Source organism: Polyodon spathula, chromosome 17, assembly GCF_017654505.1.
Source record: "Polyodon spathula isolate WHYD16114869_AA chromosome 17, ASM1765450v1, whole genome shotgun sequence".
Lineage (NCBI taxonomy): Eukaryota > Metazoa > Chordata > Actinopteri > Acipenseriformes > Polyodontidae > Polyodon > Polyodon spathula.
The window spans coordinates 35,588,285-35,607,153 of NC_054550.1; the positions used below are offsets into that span (position 1 = coordinate 35,588,285).

The 18,869-nt window shown below is 44.0% G+C and overlaps 1 protein-coding gene and 2 pseudogenes across 8 annotated transcripts in view; 2 read left to right on the plus strand and 1 right to left on the minus strand.

Moving 5' to 3' along the window:
• Window positions 1-5,827: 5,827 nt before the first annotated feature.
• LOC121329744 lies at window positions 5,828-10,174 on the minus strand (annotated as a pseudogene).
• Window positions 10,175-11,203: 1,029 nt separating this feature from the next.
• On the plus strand, window positions 11,204-17,960 carry LOC121329703 (annotated as a pseudogene).
• Window positions 17,961-18,270: 310 nt separating this feature from the next.
• Window positions 18,271-18,869, plus strand: part of LOC121329783 (kinectin-like) — a 35,419-nt gene continuing 34,820 nt past the window's right edge. For all 8 annotated transcript variants that reach the window (XM_041275570.1, XM_041275575.1, XM_041275574.1 and 5 more), the window contains exon 1: window positions 18,271-18,431. In XM_041275570.1, the coding sequence (XP_041131504.1) occupies window positions 18,306-18,431 (126 nt within the window). In that variant the 5' untranslated portion in view covers window positions 18,271-18,305. The remainder of the gene's footprint in view (window positions 18,432-18,869) is intronic.

An 18,869-nucleotide genomic window follows, 5' to 3' on the forward strand; every position in this document is an offset into this window, starting at 1 on the left:
ATCACACTCAACACAATCACACAGCACGGAACAGACCTACAATCACACTCAACACAATCACACAGCACGGAACAGACCTACAATCACACTCAACACAATCACACAGCACGGAACAGACCTACAAACACACTCAACACAATCACACAGCACGGAACAGACCTACAATCACACTCAACACAATCACACAGCACGGAACAGACCTACAATCACACTCAACACAATCACACAGCACGGAACAGACCTACACATCACACAGCACGGAACAGACCTACAATCACACTCAACACAATCACACAGCACGGAACAGACCTACAATCACACTCAACACAATCACACAGCACGGAACAGACCTACAATCACACTCAACACAATCACACAGCACGGAACAGACCTACAATCACACTCAACACAATCACACAGCACGGAACAGACCTACAATCACACTCAACACAATCTCACAGCACGGAACAGACCTACAATCACACAGCACGGAACAGACCTACAATCACACTCAACACAATCACACAGCACGGAACAGACCTACAATCACACTCAACACAATCACACAGCACGGAACAGACCTACAATCTCACTCAACACAATCACACAGCATTGAACAGAGCTACAATCTCACTCAACACAATCTCACAGCACGGAACAGAGCTACAATCACACAGCACGGAACAGACCTACAATCTCACTCAACACAATCTCACAGCACGGAACAGAACAATCACACAGCACGGAACAGACCTACAATCTCACTCAACACAATCTCACAGCACGGAACAGAGCTACAATCACACAGCACGGAACAGACCTACAATCTCACTCAACACAATCTCACAGCACGGAACAGGCCTACAATCTCACTCAACACAATCACACAGCATGGAACAGACCTACAATCACACTCAACACAATCACACAGCACGGAACAGACCTACAATCACACTCAACACAATCACACAGCACGGAACAGACCTACAATCACACTCAACACAATCACACAGCACGGAACAGAGCTACAATCACACTCAACACAATCACACAGCATGGAACAGAGCTACAATCACACTCAACACAACCACACAGCATTGAACAGACCTACAATCACACAGCATGGAACAGAGCTACAATCACACTCAACACAATCACACAGCAGCGGACGGAACTTTGTAAAGCAAGCTCAATGCACTTGCTATGCGTACGGAACGCAGGCTAGAGATACGAAATACTCTGGGAACATCCACATTGCACAGCTATTGTAAAAATGATAACATTTCTGAAGAGTGATCTTTCAGTTTGATAAAGTGACTTTTAGGTTAGGATGAAGTAAAGGTTTGTGATTCAAGGTCAGGATCGTGTTTGTGTGCAGGTGCTGCTGGAATACTCCTGGAACGCTGGCCTCCTGAGTGAGTGTGTGTGTGTTTGTGTGTTGAGTACAGCAGTGTTTCAGCAAAACTGAAATTGCTGCATTTGAAATACAAGAGAACCAGATTTATACACATAATAAGCATGAAAGCTAATCAAAATCAACTTCAACCAGGTTTTGAAACTTAGCTACTGTAAGTGCTCTTACTATACTCTGACCAGGGTATACCACAGCCACATCAGACAGGAGAGACCAGCAGACGAGAGCACTAAAGGAGACCCTCCAGTTCCTGTGAACAGTAATGGGAGCGCTGTGTGATTTGCTCTCACTTCAACAGAGTGGAGAGAGAGAGCTAGTTGATGGGAGGTGAGGATTGCCAGCGGGAGTGCTTCATGACTCCATGCTGAGGTGTGTGCGTGAAACTCACAGCAATAACAAACAGCTGTCTACTAAAATGATACTCGATTGTGTTAGGGAAACACAGCCGTTTGTTGTATTGAAAACAGTGAGTCAGTTTCACCCGTAAGCTGCAGAGATTTGTTTTTGGAGGATAGCAGGGGTGTCTTTTCGTATCTAGACCCCGCCTACTGGCCACATTACTACAATATCACCTATATATTTTACATTATGTATATAATGTACATCAACGTCACCTGCTGGGCCATTAGCACATTTACCTGTACCATTCTCATTGCCTGAATGAGATACGAGTAGTTCAGCACACCCCTAACCTAGTGAATAAAGCTGGCTGTAAATACCATTCTTTACATGAGTCTTTACATGAACGTTGTATAGGTTTCCAGCATCGTTACACTAGCCACAACCTGAGCAGTCTGCCTGACTAACCCTGACAGAGTGACGGAATACTTTCCAAATGCTTCCGTACGGTTCTGAGAAGCCGCCCCCGAGGCCTGGCGCACATGGCTCTGACTCGAGCATGGCGGTTGCACAGCGTTTATCAGCTCGCTCTGCTCCAGGGTGACGATGGCAAGGGGAAGCCTGCCTGACCACAGCCTCGCTCTTTGACTCAGTTCTGCCTCCCTAATCCCTCCCCCCAAGTCATTTCAATACCCTCTAACGCTGTACTGAAACAGAGCGGCATGCCTACCTTTTGTTTATGTGCGTAGGTGTAAGCCAGTCACCGGCCATGCCAGCTCAAGTCATAATGCAATTAGCACTATTTCTTGTAAACGATTAATAAACTGTTCATGTTACAAGACATAGCAAACCACTTTGGCCTGTTTTACTTTAGACTTTTACCAACAGAGATTGTCTCTGCATAAGTTACCGAGCTGTATAGTAGATCTACATCAACCAGTTATTGCTGCTGTTATGACTGTAATCCAATCATGTAAATGCAACCATAACCCATAGAAAATATGACTTGTATTATTTTCAAAGTGTTTGCAAGCTATTAAAATCGGTAAGCAGGCTGTTTATTTCACTTCTTTTTAATATAAGTTTGATCTGACTATAGCTCTTTTTCAAATGGAGCTTCCTCTAATTTTGCAGTCCGTCTTTTAGAATAAAATTAGCAAACCACGTGACACACCGTGCTGTAAGAAACCTGACTTAAAAAATCAGATGAGGGGGAAAATATTCAGCCACTTCAGAAATCCCCTCCCCAGCCAGTCTGTTGTAATTGGTCACATGCGGTCTTTGCTGTGCATCCAGGACAGTGAACCTTCTGCACAGCACAGGGGAAAAAGCAACACCCTCGTGTGTTTGACAGATTCATGATTGCAGTGTATGTAGATACGGTCTGCATGTAAGCTAGGCTAGGCTGGGAGAAAGTGTGCACAGGTCAAGGTGGGAACAGTTCCAGACAAACCAGAACCAAGTCCTACTGCTATCACCCTAGAGGTGAATATACTGCCCTCTATCTGCAGGGTGTACACTGGGATTAGCGTGCAAGTGTGTGTACGCATGCAAATTAGTGTGTTTGTGTCAATTACTATGCATGTTTGTGTACACGTTTTAGTGTGTATGTGTTTAGTAGTATGAATGTGTGTACACATGTAACTTAGTGTCAATTAGTGTGCATGCATGTGTACATGTCATTTTAGTATGTCATTTAGTGTGCCTGTGTGAATCATTGTGCATGTCAAATAAGTTTGAATTGGTGTGTATTGGTGTGCAAGTGAATATGTTTTGTTAGTATGTGTGCGTGGGTATTGTGTGTGGCATGGGCTCATTTATAGTGCTTACAGGGTCAAACAAAGTCACCACAAGGTAGGAAAACCAGACAAAACCTACTTTCTGAGAACATAGACCATCCTCAGGACTTTAGAATAGTTAGTGTACATTATATGGCAGTCACTAGGAAGTCCTCATAAACACTGTAAACAGATGTGTGCTGGGGTGCATGCTGTTGTGTGTTGGTATGGGTGTGCTGGTGTGCGTGTGCATGTGTAGTCACAGTCCTTTGTAGAGAAGTCCTTGTACAGCTTTGTAGAGAAGGATTTACTGCAGGTGACCAAACAGCATCTCACCAGATCGGCACTGTGCTGTAATTGCACCTCTATGAGACGCAATCTTGACACAAAAATATGAATCTGGCCCTTTAAGAAATGTTCTACTGGGGGTGAGAGAGGAAGTGTTTAGGGCTCCTGACAACAGTTGTTAGGGAAGCTGTGTTGAGGGGTGGATAATTTCCTTTCAGTACCACTGATCTTAATGGAAACACTGGTGTGTGGCGGTTTGCTTGATCTGTGGCTCACGATTTCAGGAATCTGGACAATGAGGTCACCAATTCACACGTGTGCAATGGTGGTCTGCCCAAGGGCAGTAAGCTTGATGGGTACAGAACCGAATCACAGACGGTGATCTGAGCAGAACATTTTTTTTCTGTTTCCCCCAAAGCAGCATTTTCCACAAAACTGGATAAAGTGCTCGGGATCCTCCTTCTTAGTAGGGAGGCCCCTTCAATTTATCTAGAAGACCTCATTCTGGGCGTCCTAGGTGGGAAGCAGCTTGTCTGCTCATTTTGTAGCACTTAACACAAATCTACACAGCAAAGTGCTCTGTGTGGTAAAGAGACATCTGTCTGAAGAAATGCTTAGTGTTCCTTGGACTGAATGTGACACCAATGACTTACAGCATAGCTACACCTGCAACCCCTCAGTGCACACCCTTCTAAACCACTACAAATGAACAGCATCGTTAAAGCAGAGATCAGGGAGGGATGGTAAAGCAAATTAAAAAGCATGGCAATCTGTGTTAAATTCCAGCAAATCCTGTGAAACAGTCACTCAGCCTTTACAATAGCTGCTCTGTGTCAAATCAATTAGTCTAAATATATCCTCCCTCCTGCAGAGGGGATTGTGACGGTGCTTTTATGAAACGCGATGTTCGCGGCCTATTAATCTGGGGCTGCACCTCCATCCGAAAAAACTGAAATACAGACACCCCCCCCAGGTGGTTCAGCACTGGGATGATAGAATAAGAGAAATACATCCGCAGCCATTGGGCAAACAGGGCATCCTCAGCAATGATGACACTATGGTTTTGAAATGATAGCTCAGTGCCTGTCTGGCACAGCTGTGTGTATTAGTTCATGCCATTGTGACACCAAAATGTTCTCACTGTACCAATGGCAGCCCCACCCTATTGCAGCTGCTGAGTTATCTTTGCTCCTCCGTACAGAACCAGTGCAGTGATAGAGCAGCCCCTTTGGGGATGGCACTCTTCACAGGCTGGCTGCATCGTGCTCATTTCATGCTGTGTTCAGGAGACAGAAACATCTTTGGAATCTGGTTTCCGGGTTCAAATCTATGCTGGAGGATTGGGTGGGGCAGGATTCAGAATCCAAGGAATGGTGATATGTTTGGAATTTCTCATAAAAAGCATTAGAGGCGTTCCATGAAAAAATATGACAGGCCGAGTCACACAACAGCACTGTCCCGTGTACTTTTTAAATTTTTGTGTAAAGCATTATTTATATATACAGTTAAAATGTGACGTTATTTCCATCTTATACAAACTATCAGATGCAAAGACATTTCAGACGGCTGTATCACATCAATATCAGGCTCCACTACACTGTATATTAGAAGAGCTTATGCAAGGCAAGAGGTGACGTCATTTGAAGGTTCAGAAAGCATGTCTCCCGAACAGCCCGACCACAGAGGCTAATGGATTTTACCAGGTCAGTGCGCTGTATTGTTATAATGTGGAGGCACAGATGTTCACCGAGGAGGCCGTGCTCCCAAGCAAAGGGATCAGACGCATTTGTTTAGGAGTCAAAGAGCTAATGAGATTACAGCTGCATGTAATAGAAGGAACCCCACTTCCCCTGTACTTGTCCTTCTTCCCGCTGCTGCTGCTGCTCATCCATGCAGGGCGAGAAATTGTGTTAATAAAATAATTAGCTGTTTCGCTTTGTGTTTGTGTGTGTGCGTGATTGGAGAGGGCTGAGGTGGCTGATGAATAATATTATTAGAGGAGACTCCCTGGTTGATAGCACATGTGTTTTACTCAAAAGGGCTCTTACAGTAAAATAAGAAATAAAACCAACAGAAATATCCCAGTCCAGATTTGAACCTACCTTAAGTATAATGTTTCTGTACACACACTGTTTTTATAAAGTTTCTTGCATGGATGGATGTTTGTCTGTTTCTGATAAAGCCTGTGACTATTAGAACTTGTGAATGACCTGTTGGTTTGGTATGGAAATCTATACACACCTTTATTTACATACGCACAATTGCAGACTGTTTTAGCAAAGTACAAAAGTGTACAGCTTTTATAAATGGGGATCAAAATAAATCAGTAAAATGTATTTTGGACACAGCAGGGATGCAAATAGAGAGACCCTCCTTGCAGAGCAGTTTGAGCCACTCCTGCTTTTACCAGCAGGCACATGATACATGTCACATTTAGCACTCAGCACAGTTGGGACTGGTCAAAGCTGCTATGCAATGGAGAAGTAGGAGCAGACTTTCTCTTCTAAACCTAACCAGACCAGAATGTAATCAAAATGCTATGCAATGGGAGTCAAATTTCCACCCTTGCACACAAAGTACTGCTAGAATAGCAAGTCCCTGGTACTGTCTATTTCGTATCTGGAGAACGTTACGGCGAGCTAGTCTAGACCACATCCTCACGGTGCTCAAGTAAAGGATGTGGTCTAGTTACCCCAAATATCCAGTCCTGCTATTACGTGAAGATTATTCCCCTACGATGTGGCTTGCTGTCACCTCTTCTTGCAGCTACAGCAGGTGAAGTATGAGAAACGCGGCCCTGCAGTTTCCTGCTCCGCGCGGCCGCTGGCTGTCGTCTCTCCCTGTGCATGACGTGCAGTATGTGAATGTCCTCGCTGCGGTACTCCTCGTCCTGCTTCTCAAGGGGGATCTCTGCGACGGCAAAGTCCCTCCGCAGCAGCTGTGCAGCACCGGAGAAAACAGCAGGGAATGTCAGGAGAGGCAATCCGCAGCAGAAATAAAATACAAACAAAACAAGACTCTTTTTTTCACTTCTTTTTTAAAGCAGTAAGAGACTCTTTGTGGACAGATTTATGCAAAGTGCCAAATTGCACCACTTTTTGTGAAAGGTAAATTAGTGGGTGTATTAAATTGCCAACCTGAAGCCTTTACGAGATATACATGCTGGCAAATATATCTGCATCCCTGCTCTCTCAGGGTCTTCACAAGAGGCTCCAGAGACTGAGGAGACAGGGTCAGGCAACCTCAGCTACAGCTCCACACGGCAGCCCTGCTCACCGCTGCTCGGGCTAGTTTCACAAATATGTCAGCAACATACACCCCCACCCCCAATTCCCCCTGTTGTAAATACACAATCAGGGCCAGCAGTATGAAGGAAGAGTAGATTTCTACATTGCTATGACCCACGGTATGTACATGTAAAAATGCAGCTGTGAAATATGGACGGACAAAAGTACGGGTTCCTCCGTATATCCCAGGACTCCGGTCCGCGCAGTCGTGTGCTGCTGAGGAATGCTCTTCCCAAGCTTCCTCACAATCCCATAAGTGGTTCTCTAGATATGTGTACAGCTTTAAGTGTTGCATTCATGCGTACAGGCACAGTGATAACAATAAAAAAACAAGGGTAACACTTTAAAATAAATGTATGTTCATGATTATTAAGGGAAATGTTATGAAGATGCGACTTTTGAATTCAATAGGAATTTCATTTGAAATCAGTAGTTTATACAATGGCGCGTCTGCAATGATGTAAGGAAATCATGCGTTAGTTACAATGGAATTACAGACACTTATTTTAAAGTGTTACCAAAACAAGCAAAGATAAGTCGCAGCAGTGAAAAAAAAAAAAAAAATCACACAACAAATGGACTCTTTGTAATGCATGTTGTCTACGAAGCTGGCCTCTAGCCATTGCACAGAGGAGGAATAATGGCTGCTTGTAAGACTGGGATGCTTACAACACTGCTGCAGTGATTCCAGTGAGATACAGTACCACGCTCAAAACACTGGGGCACGCATTGACAACAAAGAAACAGGGCCAGTCTGTGAAAATGCAGCATTTGTTACACTGATAAGTCGGATATTAAGCCAAGACTTTCATAGCCCTTGGCTTCCACAGCGATGGACAGCTCCACTTTCCACAAGTTCCAACATCAAACAATCTTGAGCTTGCCATTGCCTCCATACTGGGACATCTTATCCAATTCTAACCTGTTAATTGTGTTTCTGAAGCACAGTGTATCCAGAGGGTTCTGGTGTTGTGCATGCTAGCATCCCAGGACGTTCAAACTGCTTGTGTTGCTCTGAAGGAAGATCCAGGGGTTCCAGGAGAAGCACACGCAAGCAGACAACTCTATTTCATTTTTCTAATTCATTTTTATTTTTGTAACACTTACTGGGTCCAACACTGTTTTCACCCTATCTATACGTATATTAATAGTATACTTTACTGGGGCTGGGTGACAGTATACTAAAGTCACACGTGGAGCCCTTTAGAAAGGTTTACCATGGCAGGCAGTTGTTCTATTAAATTGTTGTTTTTTAGAGAGAAAACACATCTTTACCTGCTCCTAGTAAATGCAGTCTGCAATCAGAATGTAATCAGGTGGAGGAAGAATCTCACTCCTGTCTTCCCCCCTTCATGCAAAGGAACAGAGATAGAAGCATTTCAGGACTTTTTATTTCGCTGTCTTCTACAATTAGAGAGATGTTCCGAGATGTCTCTGCAAGCAACTTGCAGCCATCATACTGGAAGAGGAGTTGTCTTCAGTTCCTGTGAGATATGGGGCTATTTTAATGATCTAAACACTGGTTACCACCGCTTTTTAATTCTCTAGTACCTGCAGGAGTGATTACTGTCTCACTTATTAGCGAGTTGCATACAATAAAAATACAGTGGAACAAGATTCACAAATACTCCTTGTGATGCACAGAGCTCTGAACTCACAGCTATAATGTGTTCTGGTATTTCAGACAACACCATTTAGATAACCTGTTACTTTTACAGTATACATGGACTGTCAAGAGAAATATCAAATAAAACAAGCAAGCAAGCAAGCAAACAAAATGACTAAGTGCTGTACAAACCCTTTTAGTACCTTGGCTTGGATCGACCCAGTGACCAGGTGCTGATTCTATTTATATTCACTTCCATTAAACTCTGCAGGTCCTCCAGATCAGTCACTGTGACACAGGCCCTGGGGGAAGAAAAAAAGGGACAAGCTTTTATATCAAAAATCATTTGATTACATTACAGATGCCTCTGTCCTGGTTAACTGCAGATTTGCTGTTCAGTAAAGTTTGCAATCCCCACTCCTGGCTAGTTTGCCAGAGTTTGCCATTTCAGCCAGCTAAGAAAGCTGAAACATCCTATCATCTCATTCCCTACTGGAAGCGCGTTTTTAAATGGGGGTGGGGGGGTTATAGCACCACCCAGTGGCCACCAACAGTGTGTAGCAGAACGTTTTCTTTTTTACTGTCATGATACATTCAGTTATATTTTGCAATTATTCCGAGTGATTATTACAGGCATTTTCAAATTATTGTTTTATATTTTCAGTTACGAGCTCAGGATCGCTTCCTCAGATTCTCTTTCACCACACTAACACGTGGAATGTCTGTTTGCATTGCTTGCAATCCGCAGTGCCTGTCTACGCGAAGGTCTAGCCCGCGTTACACGTGTCTACGGTGTATATAGCACATGCAGTATGTTTCTCAAAGCTTCAGTGACACTGTATTTGTGACAGTGTGTTTCTGCTGCAATAGAACAACTCTGTGTCCTCACTCTGCAGCAGTGCAAGTGGCACTGTCAACCAGTGTTTTATTGTAACACGTTTTCTTTTTATGATCGTTTTATATGAAAAAAAAGTCCACACACACGTGATGTATATACAGAAATGCCTTGGGATTTATTTAGCCCGTTGACTGAGTCTCACCCCAGTGTCGCTGCCATGAGACCCACGACTCCGGTCCCCGAACCCAATTCCAAAACTCTCTTGTTCGCCCATTTATAAACCCCGGTGCTGCGCTCGACGAACTGCTCCGTTTCCTGGTACTTTGACAACACGATGGCCGCGTCCCACACCACGCAGCCCACGTCGCCTTTGCTGCATTGCTTCAAGCGCAGCGGGAAGCCCGCTCGCCTCTCCACTTCTCGGGTGAAATATTCCCCTCCCGACTCTCCCACTACCGGCGCCTCCATCTTGAGTCTTTAACAAAACACAAGTACTGAGGAGGGAGGGCACAGCTCTGTAGAATATATACTGTATTGTCCCAGTGGCTCTTAATTGTTTCCTTCCTTGCTGGGACTCCCTTTATAATCATGTGTCCAAATAAGCCTGGTCTACCAAGAGATGTCTTGCCCTTGGAAATGGTCCAGCTGCTAAGTTTACTTTACTTTATCTGTTTGAATGTGTTTATAGCGACATCTGCTGGAAGCCTGTGTGTTGAGCCTTACTAGGAGCGAACTGAGTTGCCATAGAAAGATGTGTTTTTGGTTACTTCCTTTTTCTTATTTTTTTGAAATATTTCAGATCTATTGTTAGTCCTTTGACAAAACATTTGCTCCTGCTCTATCTGAGGTTAAAAAAAAAAAAAAAATACCGATTACATCTCCTGGACAAAGAGCTTGAATGCAAATGTATAAAACAGACATGTCCTGACTTGTGGGTAGGAGCAGAGCAGACTCTTTTTATGCTGGCTGCCTGTGTGTTAACAGTGTTTTCTCTGTTCTTTTTTAGCAATTGCACGCTTTCTGGATATTGACCAGCTGGTCTTTGTCCTCCAGGTGCAGTAGCTAGCCCACACCCGCTGAAGATCTCTTGGCTGTAAAGAGGCTTTTGTAGGATAGGATGACACCAACTGACCTTCAGCTCTCCTAAGCTTTTGTGGAAAGACATTTTTTCTTACTTATGTGTTTCCTACCAGGCATTTACTGAGCTCTACTATAGTAATGTGAAGGCTCTGTGTGTGTGGGTAAATGTGAAGCAGGTAGTACCACTCTGGATAGGGGGGTAGGGTTGTGTGTGTGAGAGTATGTCACTGTCAGGACTAATAGTCACATGATTTTGATTGTTAGGCTGTGCTGACGAACTGCCAGACTCCTCTGCTGAAAGCGTACTGCAGCTCCCTAGAAGATAACAGGTGATTCGGTGCAGCTGCAATACTGACAGGCAGGTATTAAAGTACAGTATCAAAAAACTGTTTAAAAAAAAAAGGCTGTCTGGTAGAGTGTAGTGTGGCATCCCCTCCATTAAAACAAAAGATTTGTATTATTGTGCAATTTCAACCTAAAATATAATACAACAGTTTACAAGAAAAGCAATGGAATTTGTGCTCGATGAATGGATTTTATCATATATAGTACAAAAGCACCCTATTGACAGGGATGGTCACACAGTTGGGAGAGAAGTTTGAGCTGCCTCTGCGGACCAGTTTGAGCACAGCTCGCGGGTTCTTTATCCAGGTGAAGACGGATGGGGTGGTCTTACCTGACGGGCAGCTTCCATCGGATTTCATGAAGGTAAACCCACTCTCCTCAGGTGTGTCCTGCAGTGGAAATGCTTTATTCACAATGCTTTAACCCTCTAGGCCCTAAGAACATTGAGGAATTCACTGAGCCATCACTGTAATCAGTTTGTAACTTCAACTCGGGATGAAGGACCCCCCCTCCACACACTGACACACACACACACACACACACACACACACACACACACACACACACACACACACACACACACACACACACACACACACACACACACACACACACACACACACACTGACACACACACACACACACACACACACACACACACACACACACACACACACACACACACACACACACACACACACACACACACACACACACACACACACACACACACACACACACACACACACACACACACACACACACACACACACACACACACACACACACACACACACACACACACACACACACACACACACACACACACACACACACACACACACACACACACACACACACACACACACACACACACACACACACACACACACACACACACACACACACACACACACACACACACACACACACACACACACACACACACACACACACACTGACACACACACACACACACACACACACACACACACACACACACACACACACACACACACACACACACACACACACACACACACACACACACACACACACACACACACACACACACACACACACACACACACACACACACACACACACACACACACACACACACACACACACACACACACACACACACACACACACACACACACACACACACACACACACACACACACACACACACACACACATTATGTCACCTTTCGGTCTCTAAAAAATATAAATGTACCCCTCCTTTTGTTTAAGCAAGTCACATCCCGCCACCTCCCCCAATCACCACAAAGTGGGTCTGAGGCTAACTGTTTTTAATCTTTTTCCATACTGTGTAATCAAGTGTTTCATCCATGTTCATCAAATGAATACCATACATCACAAATTCTGTGTCGTGGGTGTTTGTCCTGAACTGCTGAAAAACACCCAATTTACAAAACATTAAATAAGCAAGGGCTTGTTAATAGAGATAGATAGAGAGATAGAAATAGATAGATATATAGATATGCTAAGTTGTTTATTTTGTAACATTATAGGGTATTTTTGTTCTTTTGGGTGGAAGTCTTGAAACACAGCGAGTGCGGAACTTCCCTTTCTGCCTGGCCCTGCTGTCTTTGTTTATTGGGCTGCTGTTCAGACTGTGTTGGGGCAGAATGTGGATCCCTGTGGGGCTGGCTCAGCTCCCTCTTTCCAGTGCTTCCCTTTAGAAGATAAAAACTAGAAACAAGCACATCATTCCAATCATGCATGCATGCATTCATTCATGCTCAGTTTCTATAGCGTACACGTTCAGTACTCACAACCTGTCTTTTTTTGTATTCCCATTGCAGGTCACGAAATGCAGGAATAACTACAACTTCATTACTGCAGACATGATTAAAATGAACGACAGATGTGAAGAGGCTTTGAGTGAGGTTTTCCACATGTCCTACGTGTAAGGGGTGTCCTCTGATAACACAAGTAAATACAATACAGCTGTATTATGTGAAATCAGTTGCACTCTTCCAGTGACCACAGGCATTTACAGTAGTAGAGTTCTGCAGGATCCACACACAGCACAAATGCTTTTTTTCTTATAATAAATATATAAATCAATTGGTAATAAAAATCAAGTCCCTTTATTACAGCAGTAATGTTTTAGCAGTAAAAAGAAAAAAATGACATTTTCAGAAACCACAGCATGAGTAAGCAATGCAGGAGCAATAATAATTGAGATGATGATGTGCTTTTAGAATCAAACACAATGCACCGTATTCATTCATCTTAATTCAACTGGAGCACTAAGTGGCACATTTATACTGTCATGCTTTTTTTGTTTGTTTGTATTTGGCTTTTTATTTTCAATAATGAACAAAGAATGCATGCAGAGCAATGTAATGTCCTCTGCTTCCCTGTTAACATTGATTAGGGCTTGAGGAATGTCTTAGAGTAATGCAAACCTGTGTGTTAATGGCTTACTTACTGTCCTTTCCAGTCTGTATGCTTAGCCTGGTCATGATGACGGGAAGCCTTGACATAAAGGTTCAGCGCCATGCGAAATGGCCAGGTAGAAAGTCCTGGCCGCCCCCTTTAATGAGCCCTTGTGTTGGGCTTGCTGCTTCCTGCTCCTGACGTGCCTCCCCTCTGTTCACAGGGTGGTGTGTCAGCTGTTCAGCTCCAGCCACGAGCATGTGCACTGCCTGTACAAGCTGTCCGACGCCGTGTCCATGCTAGACATGCTACTGTCCCTGGCAAACGCCTGCACCGTCTCCGATAATGACAAGTACAGCACTCGCTAGAAAACAGGGTCAGGCAAGATCAGAACTGCCCTAGAACTGTGCTTAGAACTACACAAGTGAAAACTGTATTACTGGATTCTGATATCTGTAGCCGTTACCTTCATAGCAAAGCATTTGCACTGTGCCTTAAGAAAGGTGGTGTGCTGTTTTTAACAGAATTCCTTGAAAATGAATGCCTGACTAAAATGTTAACCAAGTTGGAACACTGCACAAATGGATTTCATCATTATTTCTTATGTCTATTAATAATAATAATAATAATAATAATAATAATAATAATAATAATAATAATAATAATAATAATAATAATTACAGTAATAACACCCAGCTCAGTTAACTTTTTATCAGGAAGGAAATGATGAGTTCAATTAAAGGTTGATAAAAGTACGAATGAGCAATGCTGAAGTAATACTGCTCTTTACAGGTTTCCTTGAAAATGAATTTCAGTAGAAGTATTTATTTTTAGGCAGACAGAGTTACGAATCATGCTGGTGTTCACAGCAGGTTGGGGGAGGTATTGTGCAGAGCTAACTATAAATACTCTGCTCCCTGTAATTGACTGGAAGGCTGTCAACAGTATTTAGGAGTTGTCTTGGGAGCTGCTTAATTCACCACCTGGGTAATGTCTTTTATTTTAGGAATCTGATAATAGTGCAGGCATGTTAATGTCTTTTTTTGCATTCGAATGAGACTGGAACAGGTCTAACACCCAAAAGACATCTGCAGCTTTTAAACCATAAAGTAAAAAAAGGTCAGGTTTCATTTTTCAGGGGCTGGCAAATCCAGTGAGGGTCATTCTACTACAGGGTCCATAATGAAATAATTGCATATAATAAAAATCAAGTCACTTTAAGTAGTAACTTTTTAGCAGTCAGGAAGAGGTAAATTAAATGTTCAGAAAACAGCGTTAGTAAAAAATGCAGGATGTGTCTTTCTGTGACAGAGGGTAAATGGGGATGCCTAACAAGGTGTGTTTGCTGGGAGCTGCACTACAGAAGGAAAGGGAAATTCAACAGAGTCAATTACTATGTAACATTCCTACCAGCGTGCCAGAACATTGTGAGTTATAATGCAGAGATCCTCTGTGGCAAGGTTGTTATTTTCTTACAGGGCGTTTCATTTTCTTCTACAGAAAATGCATTGTGTTCCTGACGTGTTTTCTACTGCTGAGCTGTATTTTACTGAACCTTTTCAAAAGGGTGTCGCTACAGTAACCCATTTCTCTTTGGAACACCGACACACAGAGGAAAAATTTCCAAGCAAGCTTTTAAGTTTAAGGAGACCGGTATTATTAAAACCCAACATATTACTGCAACAGACCCGGGTGTCTTCTTTTTTTGTTCATGATCTGCCTGTGTGTACTTCGGTTTTAATGCGAGCTGTGCTGTTTTTTTGTTGTTTTTTTCAGTTCGCCCCGAATTCATTGACACGTTGGCCATCAAGCAGGGCAAACACCCCATCCTGGAGAGGATCTCAGGGCAGCAGCCCATGTCCAACAGCAGCTACATCTCCAAGGGGAGCAACTTCATCCTCATCACAGGGCCCAACATGAGCGGCAAGTCCACCTACCTCAAACAGGTGGCGCTGTGTCAGGTCATGGCTCAGATAGGTAGGCAGATTTCTCTCAGAATTTGAGAAATCAGACACCCTGCCCTGCGAAATCAGCACTGAACTGATTGCACTTCTCATCATATCATCATTAAGGCTTGCCCGAGCCTGTGGGTTTGCTAGTAGGAGTTGTTCATGCATATGCTATAGGGGAGAGACAGTTTATTAAACAGGGGCCTGATTGCTCAAACTCTTGGCTCCTGGTCAATTGAATGGGTGCAGGGTTAGTGTGAGTTTCAAACTCTTATGCGATTGCATTGTAACTTTTACACTTTCCCCTGAAAGACTGTCCTCTCCTTTCCTAGGCTCTTTTCTACCTGCAGAGTATGCCTCTTTTCGAATCGCAGACCAGATTTTCACCAGGATTGGGGTGGATGATGACTTTGAAACAAACTCCTTGACTTTCATGGTGGAAATGAAAGAGGTATACTGTGTTTCTCTGTCAAATATATTACTTTTAAAAAAAATCACGTGGCATGGGGACTGTATTAGGAAAGGCAGACTAGCCCCACTTGCTGAAGATGCCTGGCAGAGTTCAGAACCTCACAAGATTGTCACGAAGACGTGTTCATATTCATCAGTCCTGGTTGTTGCATAGGTGGGTGTTTAGTGCAGACTGTAAAATTTGCTCCACATTTTCCATTTAGAAACAATTTGGGTGCAAGCATTAGCCACATTCTTAGTAGCTTAATTATTATTTTGTTAAATAAATGGCTCTTTATTTCATTCTGATTTTTTTTTACTTCAGCAAAACATTTTTCTTTATCTTTGTCTTTTTTTCCTCTCGTAGATAAGCTATATCATCCACAACGCGAGTGACCGGTCTCTCATCATTATAGACGAGCTGGGGAGAGGCACCAGCGCGGAGGAGGGGATTGGCATCTGTCATGCAGTCTGTGAATTTCTACTCAATTTCAGGGTATAGTCTGCACCCACATCTACAGACCGAGCTAGGGGCTTATGGAATTGTGAACAGTAATTGTTCAGTTTTCCTTGTTTTTACCATTGTTAATTTGTACTGTACGTTTACAATGCCTTTATTTAACCATGCATTCATTTCTTATCCATGCTTGCCTGAGCTTCACTGCATGTGCAATACAGTAAATCTTTAACAAATATCCACACTAGCTGACCCAGCTTGTAAACTGCAGTTAAGCAATTCTAAATGATGGTTTTGGGAACCTGGTTATAAATACAAATGTAGCTGGCATGGGGTTCAGGGGGATGGATAGATAGATAGATAGATAGATAGATATCGTCTTGCCTGCAATCACCAGCACACTGGCTCCCAGGAATCTGTGAACACTGTGAGCTGTTGGCTGTCTGCCCTCAGGCCTTCACTCTGTTTGCCATGCACTTCCTGGAGCTGTGCCAGCTGGAGGCACTGTACCCCAACGTGGAGAACCACCACATCGGGGTGACGCTGCGGTAAGATCAGACAACATCTACCTGTCTGTCTGCCTGCCTGTCAATCTGTCTGTCTGTCTGTGTGCTTTTTCTATTGGTCTGTCAGTCTTTTATATTTTATCTGCCTGTCTATTTATTTTTTTGTCTGCCTGTCAGTCTGTATTTTCTGTATCTTTCCGTCTCCTCTATTGAGCCATCTGTTAGTGACTCTATCTATCTGTGTACAGCATTTATCTATGTACCCCTGTCAGTATCTAATTCTGTAACCTCTTTTTATGGTCGTGCTGTGTTTTGTGGGAGACTGATTTACTGTTCTGTTTGAATTGCAGGGCTGAGGGCTGCAGAGATTACTTCCCTTCCACCTTCTATAATACAGGAAGCAAAGGAGATCACCTCCCAGATCAACAAGCAGCTCTGGGTAGGTCCAGCCTTGCTAACCCACTGACGGGAGTTCCTGAGAATCATTCTGCTTTCTGTACTATTCCTATCCTGCTAATGTACTGGCAACTACAGATTCCACTGTTTCCAGCAAGTTACTGCAGGAGCCCTGTTCTCATCACGCTTCCTCTCTCCCTCTTATTCCCTCCCTCTTTACCATTTCACCACATCCTTTCTCTCTGATTCAACCGCACCCTCACTCTTTCACTTCTCTTTCTCTACTACTTGCCTCCTTCCCATCTCCCTCTCATCCCCTTTCTGTGTCTCTATAAGAGAATCTGAAAAGTAAACCAGAGGAGGAATCACCTGTCCACTTAACCCTTCTTTCCTCCCTATTTCTCTATGTTCCTCTCTCCCTCACTCTCATCCCCTCTCTGTGTCTCTGTAGGAGAAGCAGCAGAGTGACCCAGAGGCTTTGAAGCACAGGGCTGTGTACCACCTGGCCACACGGCTCCTTCAGGCAGCCAAGAACTCGCGGCTGGACCCCAGCAGCCTGCGCATCTACCTGAAGGGGTTTAAGAAGTGATTCCAGGCCGAGCTGCTGGCGGCCGAAGGCCCTGTGCCCATGAACATGGAGGACTGAACTGCTGCTCAGCATCGCCTTTAAAACTATAAACCTCCGACAGCGCAGGGGGCAGTAATGTGAAACCACAGGCGCTGACCTACTTCCACCGCACCAGAAATAACTTACTTGTTTTTGCAAAGTTTCGTCCCGTTTGGAACACACCAAAAAAAAAAGTTCTTCATCTGTGTTTTTATGTACACTTTATTTGTTTTTTTTATTTTTCCAGTCTGAGTTCTGAGTTTTCTGTTTTTGTATGATTCAGTGTATTGGGGTGTGATAATAAAAGGAGTTTGAGAGTTTACTATTCAAAAGACTCACAGAGCCTCACATTTCAGGAAGAAAGGGTTGGGGGTGACAGATCAGCTAAGTAGCAACCTAATAATGAATGAATGAATGAAAGTATTGACACATAAATAACGTGACCGCCCCCCCTTAATAAGACTGCGCTAACCCGCGCGTTATTTGCATAGCCCCGCCCATCATTGATCGAGCCTCTCCTTTTTTTTGCGCCGCCCCGCCCCCGTTAAGCCGAATGAGAGAGTTGAGCAGAAACAGCGGTAGAGACACGGGCCGGGAGCGGCTTGCAGGAATCGCAGTCATATTGACGATAAAAGCAGCAGGGACGCGCCGCTCCAATAGCACAGTCACACTCTCTCAGGTACGTGCCCTCGCCGTCTTGTTAGCTTTAGCTGGTTGTTGAAAGGGGAGGAAAGTCGGCGCTAAAGCCTCAATGCCCGTCTCACCGGCCTTGCCCGGAGATCTTGCCCGTGTCACAGCGGGCTTGGTCCTTTCCTTAATAACAGGCCTAGGGTCGCCTTGGGTTTGCTGGGCGTATTCGACACCGGGGTGGTGCTGTCACGCTAGGCCCGGTCTGGGGCGCCCTTGTTTTATTTTGGGGAATGGCAGGGTTCACGTGTTTACATCGCTATTTCTGCTCCCCTGGGCGTTGTAATGCCCACGGTGAGATAAGCCCGTAGTTGTGTCATTTGGGTGTAACAGATTAAGTTGAAGGACAGTTCGATTCAAGCGGGGCTTTCGCTTTTGTACTGGCGCTGCCGCGCTGTTGGTATCGCTACAGTAATAGCACTGCACTGAT